The sequence below is a fragment of the Hipposideros armiger genome, unplaced genomic scaffold, assembly GCF_001890085.2.
Source record: "Hipposideros armiger isolate ML-2016 unplaced genomic scaffold, ASM189008v1 scaffold_87, whole genome shotgun sequence".
Lineage (NCBI taxonomy): Eukaryota > Metazoa > Chordata > Mammalia > Chiroptera > Hipposideridae > Hipposideros > Hipposideros armiger.
Genome location: NW_017731437.1, coordinates 640,533 through 654,344, shown reverse-complemented (window position 1 = coordinate 654,344; position 13,812 = coordinate 640,533). Strand labels below are relative to the sequence as shown.

The 13,812-nt window shown below is 45.7% G+C and overlaps 1 protein-coding gene across 2 annotated transcripts in view; it reads left to right on the top strand.

Moving 5' to 3' along the window:
* GRB2 (growth factor receptor bound protein 2) overlaps positions 1-13,469 on the top strand; it is a 68,217-nt gene extending 54,748 nt beyond the window's left edge. For both annotated transcript variants that reach the window (XM_019644325.1, XM_019644324.1), the window contains 4 exons: positions 1,577-1,674; positions 7,472-7,594; positions 10,430-10,598; positions 11,374-13,469. In XM_019644325.1, coding sequence (XP_019499870.1) covers positions 1,577-1,674; positions 7,472-7,594; positions 10,430-10,598; positions 11,374-11,559 — 576 coding nt within the window. In that variant the 3' untranslated portion in view covers positions 11,560-13,469. The remainder of the gene's footprint in view (positions 1-1,576; positions 1,675-7,471; positions 7,595-10,429; positions 10,599-11,373) is intronic.
* The last annotated feature ends 343 nt before the right edge of the window (positions 13,470-13,812 follow it).

Genomic DNA, 13,812 nt, shown 5'->3' with positions numbered 1-13,812 from the left:
AGTGTCACTGGCCCTCATATGTGGGATCCGAACCGGGGCCCTCTGGCATCCCAAGCGAGTTCTTAACCATCGCGCCACTCGGCCGGCCCAAGCAACTTTTAAAATAGCTCCTTTGCGCCCATGCTGTTGACTCTGCTGCTGCGATCACAACACCTTTGGTGACGCTGGTGGGCCAGCCCTCCTGCTCTGGGGTGCCAGTGTGGTCATGGCAGGGAGCGCCTTCATAGCAGCCTCCCTCCCAAGCCTTTGTCCTGTGAGCGCTTTATAATTGTCCAGCAACAAAACTGTGTGGGCTACAGCTCTGCTCAGTGTTTTTGAAATGCAGATTTTAAAGTTACGAATGTATTCTACATATATTAGTTTGTATCACTGCAGTATTTAATGAAATGTGACGATGTTTTAGAGGGGAAAACAGTGATGGAAAGAAAAAATTTTCATCACTAAAACTGATGGGATTTACCAGTAGCTGATTTTTTCAGAGCTCTCTGTTCACATTTATTATCACTTGCAGGATATGCCACCTTATCTTGCATACTTAACCTCAGTGACCTACGGGTAGGGCGAGAGGCTGGCCAGCGTGGCACACAGGCAGCAGCAGCGCTGTAAAACTCCTCAGGGCACAGCCTCTCTGCAGAAGTGAGAGGCGTCATTTAATGCAGCTTGTCTGTCAGTTAGCTGTCAGTCTCATCTACCCTTCCTGAAGTCCTGTGTCACTTTGAAATGTCAGTATGTACACATCATGTGCTCTGAAGCAGTCTAGGTTCTACTTGGGCGGTGTGCTCTGTTCAGCATCTTGAATAAGCCATTATGTAAAGAATTTTACCAACTTGCTTTTAACATTGTTGTGTCGTGTGGACTGACCACCACTTACTGGTCCATCCACCTTTTTCTGTGCACCATTTTGGAGTGGGGCTCACATTTCTATTGGGTTGTCGGGAAAGTCATGACGTATTTTTTCTGTTTTTCATTGCAAAAATGCGTCGTGACTTTTGCGACAGCCCAGTGTTTTCTAAGTTACCGACTTCTTTTAATGCCTTCTGCCCTTTGCCTTGCGTTAGAAATCTAGAATTCACAGGGTGACTTGTGTCCGATACCTAGATCTGTTCTGCAGCTGAGGATGCCCTGCAGGTTGCTGTGCCCTGGCCTGTGCGAGTGCCGCACAGGGAGCAGCCTTGGAACGAACACTCATTTGGGACCTGAAAATCTACATGTGCTTCACTAGCTCGTAACCCTGGGTAGTCAGGTCACATTTTCAGGGCTGTTTTCCAGAATGTCCTCTCCCAGACTAACTTGTTGAGTAACTGTCATTGTCCCTTCTGCTTTCCTACCGAGGGTTAATGCTAGATGTTTGGGAGCCTGAACTCTCATTTCCAGAGACAATTGCTTTTTCTTTTTAATTGTAGCCATCAAGGTTGACATAACGCTGGTTGTTTGAAGTTTAAAGAAGCCTTACATCTGTGCACCTGATAATACTTAAAATCACAAACAAACCTAAACATCAACATCATTGTCTTTGTGGCTCCCATTTTAAGAGTGAAAAGGAAATGATTGATTTTTTTTTCTTATTTCTTTTCAGGTTTTGAATGAAGAATGTGATCAAAACTGGTACAAGGCAGAACTCAATGGGAAAGATGGCTTCATTCCCAAGAATTACATAGAAATGAAACCACATCCGTAAGTTGGGCTCTCCTGGTCTCCCAAGGGTCAGACCTCCCTGTTTCAAATAACGTTTTAAAAATTGCGACCACTGGGATAGATGTCATACTTTTCTGTCTTCTCAGGGAATTACCAAAGCATGTTGATTTTGCATGTTAATAATAGTGCATAATGATAGTATCATAGTCAATAATGGTATATGTTTTAGATTGATAGCAGTTGCTGGTAATCTTTAAATAATGAAACAATTGTTTCATTGAAAACAGTTTTTATACTATTACATAATAATAGTGTATATGTTTTAGATTAATAACTGTCCATGATCTTCAAATAATAAAACAATAGTTATACAGGTCCATAATTCTTTTTCTGTGAAACCCTTGGGGTCAGATGTTTCATAATTCTGCATTTTTTGAGTTTTAGAAAGGGTACTTATCACATGATTTTATATTGATATGTTTGATTGTCCTGTGGGACCATATTTTTTTTTAATTAGTTTCAGGTGTACAACACAGTGCAATAGTTATACTTTTTACCCCTCGAAGTGACAACCCCCTCCCCCACTGTGGGACCATATTTTAATAACCTTTGTATTCTGGAGCATAGTGCTTGGCATGTAAGAGGGTTTCAGTAAATGTTTGTTACGGTCGCTGCCCTTGCTCTCCACTGAGTGTCCCACTTCAGAGAAGACAAAATTCTCTTCTACTCCAAGCTGCTGAGAGCAGTGAGCTTCTTTTCTTTCTTATTCTAGAACTCCTCCTATTTAGGTTGCTGTGTGACATGGTGAGACCACTGTCCTCCCATTGTCACCCACCACCTCTTTCATTGGCCCTGCTCCTACCTCTAAAGCTGTCATCTTCATACCTTGTATGTCAGGGGGAACTGAGAGGCTTGCAGTGCTCAGCCTGGAATGCCATCGAGACACGAAGAAATGGTAGATTCTTTCTATCTACCATTAACACAGAGTGATATGTAAAACTTTAAGATGCCTTGACCCACCTTGAGTACCACAAGCCCATTGGTCTCTCTTCCCTATAGTCACTGCTCTGAAGTGTACCTGTCGATTCTCTTCCCCCGAGCACTAGAGCAAAGATCTTAACCACACCTTCTCTTACACAGAGCTTAGATCATCTTACACAGAGCTTAATGTCATAGAGCTTGAAGGGGCTTTGAAGATCGCCTAGTTTATTCTTTAGTCTACAAGTTAGGAACGCTTCTAGTATTTTTATTTCAATGCCAATAATTTATGAAAATCGTTCTCATTATGAAAGACTCACAGTGTAGAAAACTATAGACCAATATGTGAGTTTCTCTCCTCACACGTCCCCTTTCAGAGGCAACCACCACTAGCGATTAAACGTGGGCCAGATGCCACCTTCTGAACCGACTCTGTTCTAAAAAGATGATTGGCTTTCTATAAAACGAAACATGATTCAGGAGCTTCACCATAAAGCTCTCTGATGGTTCATGCCTTGGTCAGTAAACTCCTACACAGTTATTATGTGGCAGAGACTGCTAGGTACTGGGAAGTTAAGTTCTCTAGTTAAATTACGGTATAATGAAACTTTCATGTAGTTAACACGAAGCTCTTTGAGAGATCACATCCAGGAAGCCTTAGCCTGGAGAGAAAAGCTTGGGAAGATAGCTATACTGCCGTTTCTATTGGGTTGTCAGAAAAGTCATGACGTATTTTTTCTGTTTTTCATTGCAAAAATGAGTCATGACTTTTCCGACAACCCAATATAATGAAGAAACTGTGAGGGCCTCAAATAAACTTCTTTTTACTTCAAGAAGAACCAGACACCTTATAAATGGCTCAATAAAAGTTGTATTGAATGATTTCCAAGGTGAAAACCAGTCTAATTTGTAAAGTAGTTTTTCTAGTTTTTGTTTGGAACTTGTACTATCTTGCATCTTTGTAACTATATGAGTCTGGTCTCTTCCCCCACCCCACCCCACCCCCGCCCTTTTTTTTTTTTAGGTTCCTTGGACAATTTATCTCTTTTGCTTTTATACTCCACTATAATTAATTGTGCCTTGCTTATGCACATAGCTCAGTAAATATTTTTGAATTGATAGTCAGGCCCAAATTCTTATATAAAGGCCTAGATTAGGTTGTTCATGATAATCAAAGCCAAAAGCATTAAATCTTCAGAGGTGTGGAAGAGATTCCTGGACCCCTGTCAATGGATTGATAATGCCTCTCATTTGAGGCCCCTGTAACATTAAATTGGGGGTTTACACACAGACATGTCCAGGTTACTAAAATATAGGCCCAAGTGGTGATAACCAAGAAACTCCAAAAGGTGCACACGAGATGATTGCAGATTTCCTGGGGTGTGCACTAAGCACAGCTTTGCACTCTTATTAGTGTCAGTATTTGCTTTGGGGGCTGCGTGGGCTTTTCATGGACAGCATCACGGAGTGCAGATGCGCTCCACGGGGAGAAGCAGCTGGGCAGTGGTTACTGGGAGTGGGGAGGGGCTCACTGGATCCCAGGGCATCCTCCTCCCTCAGTCCGTGGAAGCCAGATAGTGTGTGCTCACTTATTCCTTCAGTCCATCCTCAAAAAAGATCAAGAGTTGGCTAAACTTTTTCAGCACAAGGCCAGATGATAAATATTTTAGGCTCTGTGAGCCATGTGCAATCTCTGTCGTGACACATACTCTTTTTTTGAATTTTTTAAAACAATCCTTTCAATTTTTTTAAAAACAGCCTTAGATTGTGGGCAATACAAAAACTGGGCAGATTGAAACCGAGAGCCATGCATGGTTTGCAGACTCCAGCACTAGATCCAATGATAACAAAATCAACTTTAGTTCCTTTTCATTTTCATATTTCCAGGCTGAAGGGGAATTCAGCAGAACATCACACTGTAATTTTTATATTAAATAAAATGCCTGTGGCTCTAAATCCTTGCTTCCTTCGAATTGCTTCAGGTGACATAGGCATTTCCAATCCAACTGTTAAGAAGCACAGGAAAGGCCGCCTTCCTTGGAGAGTGATAGTTACTGACCTGATTGGTTGGTTAGCCTTTTAGGAAGAGTCACTCTATGCCTGGTCCTCCCTCCTCACTATGAAGAACTTTGAGTACTTGATTGGGGAGCATCCAGTATAGGCTTTGTGGTGGTGGTCTTCGCAGACTCGCTGAAAGGCAGGCAGTGCTCCTCTACCCCAAGCTCTGAAAAGAGAAGCTGTATTGCTACAAAGGACCATGACCCTGGACCTGTGTGGTGGTTGGCCTTGCAGGCGCGTTTCGTGGAACAGGACTGCTCTGTGGCTAGGCATCCATAGGTACAGAATCAGTGTCTCCGTTGCATGGCTGTGGGAGAGCACGAAGCACGAGGCCTCTCCTTCCCTCTCCCCTCCTTTCCTCCCTCCCCCCAAACCTTTCATTTTTGTTAGGAAGAAGGAAGTTTAAAATGGAGTATGACCTAATGTAGCATTTCAGTTAACAAATTAAACACAGACTACAAAATCGTTGGCATTAGTGTTGCAAGATGAGTTGTAGATACTGGAGGTGGATCCAAATATGTGCTTTCACATTAAATGCATATGGGTGGGAGCCTATGGGATGTAGTAAAGAATTAAATTGCACAATAAGCCGCTCCCTCCCATTAGCTTTCTCCCTTGCTATTTGTATTGTAGTATAAACCCATCTTTTTAAAGATTTTAAGATTTTTTACCATAGCCATATAGTCACACAAATAGCACCATTAAAAGAAACTAATCAAATGTATAAACAGTATAAAATGCTCTGGAAATGTAAGGCGATGGTATTTAAATGTTATAACTGAGAGTGATGACTGTTCCTCATCTAGTGTGATACCCTTATGTTGTGGGTCATCCAGAGAGAGAGAGAGAGAGAGAGAGAGATTAGTAAAAATGGGAGCAGATACAGAAGAAACCTTTATTGAAGAAAGTGGTCTCCAATTAATTTTCTAATTTTCAACCTGGGTGCTGGTAACAAGGATGTGTTTACTTTGTAAAAATTCCAGTTAGCATGCTTTACTTCACTACAGTTTTTGTTTTTTAATTTAAAATAAAATTGAGTTAATTTTAAGCTGGGGGCAAGAAAACCCTGCAGCCATATCTATATCTTTGTGCAGTGCAAGGAAAGGTCTGAAAACACACGCATGTAACTGCCAACAGTTGCTGCCTCTGGGGAATTTGAGGGAAGAATCTTGATTTTTATTTTTACTCCATGCACATCTATGGTATTTTAATTTATATTCATTGCTTATAAGGGAAGGAAGGAAAGGAGAATGCTAGCCTGCTGGGAAGATCTGTGGCATTTAGGAGCAAAGAGTGTGGCTGTTGAGTAACTTCACCCCACCCCAGCTAAATGCCTGTGTGTGAGAGCGTATTATAAACCTGAGAGCACCAGAGATGAAAATAGCAAAGATTGAAAGGGTCTCAGTCCTGTTCGCTGTCCTGTCATAACTGGAGATCATGCTATTGTATTAAGATGTGATTTTTTTTCCTGGTGTGTCCTGGCTTCCAGGCTTCAGAGGACTTATCCTCGAGTTGTCTGTAGAAGCAGGAAGGTAGATCGTACCAGCTCCTCGGCAGCTTGGCATCCTAGAAGCAATGGGAAAGACACAAGTAGTAGACAGATTGAAGAATGTTTAGAGGTTGCTGATAGCTTCTGAATGGCCCTTTCCCAGCGGCTCCCAGCTCCGTTTGCAGCTTTGTGTTGTGTATTCATTTAGAGCTGTCAGTGCAGTTGCTGACCAATAAGATAGATACATAAGTTAGATTAATAATGGACTATTTGGTACCTTTGTTTTCATAGTTTGCATATTTAATGAATGTTAGTTTCCATTAACTAATGAATGTTAGTAAGCCATCTGATGAAGCAGATAGGTCTTTGTTAGGTCTATGTAACGTGGTTGCTTTTTAAAAAAAATAACACCTTAAAGACAACTTTGAAAAGAGAGCATAGTTTTCACCATTCATCCGTCCTAATTAGTAATGGTTTTCATGTGAAATCGTTGGACAGCTGTGACTTGCAGCTTTTTTAGGGTGTTCTCCCTTTCTTCCTGGTAAGCCACAGGCCACAGTTTTCTATGAATTCACCCTCTTTTTCTTGTGGCCAAGGTCAATTAGCATTGGGAATAGAAGAATCTATAACTTGCTCCAAATGAAAAATGGACTTTTGCGACTAGCTGCCTATGTACAGGGTAAAGGATGATGTTCCTGATGGTTCCTGAAAGCTCGCCTCTGAGCAGTGATGGGAGAGACCGGCCCAGAGAGGAATGCCAACCTTAGTGACTAGCAGAGGCTGCGCCCCCGCAGCCTGAACCTCTTCCCTTTGGCCTGTTGGAAGGCCCAGGAGTCAGGCCTACTTCTTCTAGCTTCCCTACTTCCATTCCCTAGCCCACTGTAGCAAAGCTGTGACCTTATCAGATGGCAGCAAGAAGGAGCCTGCCTCCTCTTCTGTGCTTCAAACCAACAGGCCTGGGCTTTTCCTGGTGCCTCGCTGCGAGTCAGTAGGGAGCCCGGTGGGCTTTGGCCCAGGAGGCCCATTTTTAAGTGTCTTCCTCTATAGCAAGAGTGGTTTACGGTGGTGCCTCATGTATGAGGCACTTTCTGGAGAATGGGGTAGGGTGAAGTTGTTTGAAGGGAGATGGTCCATCTCTCAGGGGAGGACCTGACTGAACCTTGCGATTGGGCATGTGGGCATGTGGGGACTGGAGGGCAAGAGGGAGGCCTTCCCCTGGCAAGGAGTGAGTGTTCTGTTACATTTCGGAGGCTGCATATCCCGTTTCTTTGTGGGGAAGCAGATGTTGACTGGCTTGCCTTCCTTCCTTAGGTGGTTTTTTGGCAAAATCCCCAGAGCCAAGGCAGAAGAAATGCTTAACAAACAGCGGCATGATGGGGCCTTCCTTATCCGCGAGAGTGAGAGTGCTCCTGGGGATTTCTCCCTCTCTGTCAAGTAAGTGTTTCCTGCGCTGGTTGCCTGGCATCCTGTCTCCAGCTGATGGGAATGGTGGAGCCATAGGCCAGGTATCTGGCCACACACACCAAAGGTTAAGGGTGCAAACTGGTGGAGGTTTAGCCTAGACAGTGTTTTACAGATCAGTTATGTTTACACTGGAATCCTCATTTCGGGCTCCTCTTAAAGGTCTGTTCCAGCAGCACAGGGAGGCAGTCACTCCGGTTGCGGAGCCCCGTTGTCCCGAATCCCCACCACCCCGCAGAGCCCCACAGGGCACTCCCTCCTCACACGCCTGCCCTCCTGCCCTCTGTGGGTTTCCTACAGCTCTGTCTGACTGCTGACTGGTGGCCATCTCAGCTGCCTTCGTGGGCCTTCACCACATAGCTCACATCTGCCAACACCCTCCTAGGCTTCTGCATTAACTTGAAAAGGTTACCACAGGGGTTTGGGGTTTTTTGCTCCCCACCCCTCCACTCCCACCCGCAGTAAGTTTAAATGTAGAGGGGAGCAGTGAGCAGAAACTGGGGGAGGCGGGGAGTTTACCGCCCTGAGAGTCACAGAGAATATAAACTGGAACTTGGAGGAGTCTAAGCAAATCACTCCCCATGTGTGATATAGGATGTTGAATCAAATTGTCATATGTGTTTTGACTCAGTCCTTTTCTAGTTAACATATATTATCACAGGAACCCCTCCCCTAGGAATCTTACAACTCAGTTCATCATTTCTATGACAAAGAAGTGGTTAGGTTAAAATTACTTTTTAAATGAAGGCTGTAAGACAGTATATTTGCCATTTACAAATGATGTAAACATTTTTTTAGTTTGAAAAATCAACTGAATGTTTTGTTTCATTTTAGGATCAAATGTGTAGTTAAAGTGTAGGTTTTTTGAAATGTAGATTTACATTTAGAATTTTTGTATTTTTTTTTTCCTCAGTGAAAACATGGGAGGTGGTTTCAGCTGATATTTGCAAAACCTTACAGATATGTTTCCAGCATGGTTAGTTTTTAGTCCCAACATGAAAAAGTCAAACTGGATCTAATTATTAGTTTTTCTCTGCAAACAGTGGCTTTTTTTGAATAGACTGTATTTTTTAGAGCAGTTTTAGGTTCACAGTAAAATTGAGTGGAAGGTACAGAGATTTCCCATACACCCCCATACTCCCACATGGGAAGAGATGGTGGTGGCTTCCTGATGTGCTTGATTAAACACATGCAAATGAGGAGCTAGTGGAGAGTACCCAAGGTGGAAGTAGCGTTATGCTTCTCAGTAACCTGTACTTCTTCATCTGTTTTCCTTATATTTTATACTGACCCGTGCGTAAATCAGACTGTACAGGATGAGGAATACAAGCAGGGGAATCATTGGGCGATGGCCAAGACTTGACCTTGGCCACTTAGCGTTCATTTGGGGGCCTTGTCTGAGTTCCACTGATCACAGCACACGCTCACGTGGTGGCCGCTGGCATGCTCCCACACCACTCCCTTTATCCAGTAAAGAGTTTAAAAGAGTTCTTGTATTTATTGTTTTAGAAATAAAATTTCAAGGAGATGTCATTGACGATATCAACATAGACACCTTCGCAAAGGAGGTTCGAGAATCCAGTCTGTAAATGTGTCTCTAGTTTCAAGATGTTGAGCGTCTGTGATGGAGAACACTACGGCCCTTTCAGACACCAGTTCACTGCACGGTGGGAGTGGGCTTCTGTGGGGCCAGTGGAATATGTCCCCTTCCTCCCCATCCACCTTCTTTCTCATGAAATAACAGTACAGCAGGTTCTGGAATGACACCCTTGCATGATGTAACATTGATGAGATGCCTGCCGTAGGAATGTGCCTCCTGCTTGTATCCGTTAGCCTGTGGGAAACTGGTTTCATTGTTAAGTCTTGTCACTTCGATTCGCAGAACCTGTAGGCGACTTGCAGGCTTCCTAGAAGCTGAGTGCTGCCACCTGCTGGGTTGTTTTCAAGAAGTGTTTCGTTTCTTTAGCTTTAAGACTGATGGGAGGAAAGACGTTCTTTCATTTAACAAATCATAGTGTCTGCAGCGGCTGGGCCCTGGTGTGGACACTGAGGACCCAGCACTGAGCAGGGCAGGCAGAGCCTTCGCTGCGCCGATGTCCGGCCAGACAGCGCTGTGAGAGTGGGGCCATCCCACCGGTCAGGCTCTTGCTGTTTGTGTGGGCCAGTGTGACCTGGAGCACTTACTTTGACCAGGTGATCGAGAAGATTTTACTGTGGGGTGGGGTTGCCTGGGCCTCTTTTATTGTCTCAGCATGTCCTTTTGTTCTGAGACCTTTTTCCCATAAGTAGAACTAAAATCCCTGAATGGAAAGAAAACATGACTTTACCCTGTGTCCCAGGTACAGGAGAATTTTTAAAGTGCACCCAATCCTTCCCCTCCTCACCTTATTTCTTATCCCACCTTTTGTAATCTAAATATCACATAAGATTTTAATTCTTTTTTTGCTTGAAAAGTTAATTAAGGCTATTTCATTGGTACCATGCGGGGCACGCCATAGGTTCAGACTATCTCTATTTACAGACGTCTTCAGAATTAGACTGATGAACAGGGTTTCCCTTCTGGCGAGCGTTCTTCATGTTGTCACTGGTAGTCAGCAGTCCTAGTGGAGGGGTCTCGGGTGCTCAGTGACTGTCCTAACTCTGCAGTCGGGCCCGTGCTGTGCTGGCCCTGGGCCCCTCCAGCTGTGAGGGGTGTTGCCAGAACATACGTTCTCTCAAGATGGCCACTTGATGGACAGGTGGCCCTGGATAGCCGGGATGATGCCCTCTGACCTGTTCGCGTGTTCTCTGCTCTTCCCTTGCCCCCAGGTTTGGAAATGACGTGCAGCACTTCAAGGTGCTCCGAGATGGCGCTGGGAAGTATTTCCTCTGGGTGGTGAAGTTCAATTCTTTGAATGAGCTGGTGGATTATCACAGATCTACGTCCGTCTCCAGAAACCAGCAGATATTCCTCCGGGACATAGAGCAGGTGCCACAGGTAAGCCTCCTCAGAGAGACTGGGGTGGTTTTTAGTGATGAAGACTAGCTCCTCAGGCAAGCAGGTGCCTCGTCAAAGGGCTGCTGCTGGGGTTTCTACACTCATCCACAGTGTCACTCTTCATTCGTGGTGCAGATTTGAGGTCTGAAATGGAATAGTTTTGCCTTTTCAGAGGCCACTGCTCCAAGGACGCTGTTTACTGCCTGTGTCTCTAGGAAGGAGGGTCTCTAACACTCTCAGATAGTGTTCCCCCGGAAGCCAGTTGTGCGGAAAGGCGTGCTGTGAGGGAGTGAGGCCGGCACGCATCCCTGTGTCCCTGTTCCTGAGACCCTCCGCAGGTCCTGGTTAGCACCACCTTATTTCATTCAGGCTCTTGAACTTTGACTTTGTAAAACCTTAAGGATTTTTGAAGTGATAAAGTGGTGGGAACGGGAGTATTTTCAAATCCTGGGAGTCTAAACAAAACATGGTGTCTGCTTCTGAAGTCCTTGCCCCTTAAAGCAGTACTGGCTGCTCTCCGCTTAGTAACACAGCCCAGCGGGCCACCTCCATGAGACCCACCCGGATAACTCGCGCATTGGTGGAAGATGACACCACGCCCACCTAGAGCAAACCTGGAATGTTTAAGAATAAAGGGGGAGGGGAGGAGAAGGGGGGGTTATTTCAGGAAGTGGGGGAAAGTTGGCTCACATCTGTTACCCGCTATGACCAGTCGCACTCACGAGGGCCGGCCACAATCAGAATGCAATGTGTTTTTCCTGCCCCTTCTCTGCAGCAACCAACGTACGTCCAAGCCCTCTTTGACTTTGATCCCCAGGAGGACGGAGAGCTGGGGTTCCGTCGGGGAGACTTTATCCACGTCATGGATAACTCAGACCCCAACTGGTGGAAAGGGGCTTGCCACGGGCAGACAGGCATGTTCCCTCGCAATTACGTCACCCCCGTGAACCGGAACGTCTAGGAGCCAAGAGGAGCTTATTTAAAGAAGTGAAAAATGTAAAACATGTACAAAAGAATTAAACCCACAAGCTGCCTCTAACAGTGGCCTATGAGGGAGCTGAGAACACCTGGCTGGGTCACCTGGTGACCCTCTCACTTTGGAACTTTGGGGGGTGGGAGGGGGAGTTGGATATAACAATGCCAAAACACCTATAAATTAAGAGAAAGAGTTTTTATGACAAATTTTCACCACTGCTCCTATTTCTCTTCCTTTGTCCTTTTTTTCCCATCTCTCTTCTGTCCATCAGTGCATGACGTTTAATGCCACATATAGTCCTAGCTGATGCCAATAATAAAAGAAAAGAAACCAAGTGGGCTGGTATTTTCTCTATGCAAAATGTCTGTTTTAGTCAGAATGACTGAACAGCCGTTGCTGGGTTCCTCACACACACACACACACACACAAGGGGGACAGGAAGGCCTTGCTCTGTAGCTTCTGCCAGCGGAGGGGAGGGTGAGTAGGCGTCTGCCTTCCAGCCCCCAAGCCCCGGGACACTTCGTCAAAGCTGGAAACGGGGGGGAAAGGCTGGAGCAGTGCCCCTCATGGCTTCCTGAGAAAGACTGAAAACCTGTGTCCCTCTTCCACATTGGTTTCCCTTCCGAATGGTATTATTGAGCATGTTGTTTTTTCATAGTGCCTTTTTCCTTATTTCGAGGGTTGCTTATGAGTGGTGTTTTCTATTTGTTTTGTTTTAAAATAAGTTAAAGACAGTCCAGAGCTTTTCAGCCGGTTTGTCTCCTCCTCTGTGTAAATATTTTCCTTCGGGGGGAGGGGAGAACAGGGTAGAGGAGAGGAGACGAGTAGAAGTGGGGGGATGCGGGCGTTCTGCCTGTTCTAAGCCAGGAGTCAGTAAGGTTCAGCTTTAATATTTGTGAGCCCTCCAGAGTTAGAGCGGAAGCTGGGGTACCTGGAGCCGCGGCCCCGGATGCATGTGACCAGCTGCCGGGGAAGGGGAGGTGGCGGCTCGTCCCACCTCGCACTGGATCTGGCTGAAAGGGGGGGTCAGCGGCCTTGACCTCGCGGCCTCAGGTGTTGTCTGCCCCACTCCTTAACCTTAGAGACCCCCCAGATGCAAACCCCTGGAGCCAGCAAGTTTCAAACACAGGAAAGGAACTGAAGCTGTCGCGCTCTGAACTGTATCAGGACGTACCGTATTCCTGCACTGGGGTACAAAGTGAGCCTTCACTTCATTTTTCTTGCTCTGCAAACCAGGGGTACCCCTTCATGCCTTTCACCTTTTGTGTTCCCACCTAACCTGCCCAGGTGAGCCTTAGGGCAGCGTTCCATTCACAGCGGGCTGTGTTTATAGCTGCTCCATTCCACCCCCAAAAAGGAAATGTCTCCATGAAGCAGGGCAAGCTGGGAAGGAAGATTGGATTTCTAGGAAGGTCAAGTCCCCTGAGAACGCTCTGCCCGTCTGCTGCCATTTTCTTGTCCCTCGGAGTGATGTGCCTGTGAACTTTCTCCACAACACAGACAGGGCCGCCGAGTTGGTGACGGCCTCGGGTCTGGAGTGGTCTTCAGAGTCTGCCCTGGACACTGGTTCTGGAGCCGGACTCGGCCCGGAGCACGCGGAGGACCAAGAGGTGGCCGCTCTTCTGGACGGAGCACCGGCCTCTCCTTGCCCCCTGTCTGACTCCTTCTCCTTTTCTCGCTGATAAAAGGAACCTGGCATTCTACACCTGGACCATCTGATTGTTTTGTTTTGGAATTGGTGTATATCATGAAGCCTTGCTGAACTAAGTTTTGTGTGTATATATTTAAAAAAAAAATCAGTGTTTAAAAGACATATGTACTTAATCCTTTAACTGCGAGTAGCATTTGGTAGGTAGTGATTAACTGTGAATAATAAACATACAGTGACTTCTTCACTCTGTATCTTTTCTTTTTTACCCCCTCGCCTTACTTAAAAACCACGTCAGGTGTTAGGTCAGGGAGTCAGGAGCCTTGTGTCCTTATTTCTGACTCACTCAGCTTCTTGGGGGGCACATGGGTCTCACTGGGCCCCTGGAGGAGTGGTGCAGATTGCCAGGCCCCACCCCCCAAGATTGTGCCCCCCCAAGCACAACAGGCGTGCTTGGCATTTCCAGGGGAAACCATAGACCACACACACTTTAGAAACTCTGATCTAGACCCAGAGCTTTGTGAGAACAAGGCATGGCTGGCGTGGTTCTCGTCCCCTCACCCCCTTTCTCCAGCGTGCTAAGTAGCTAA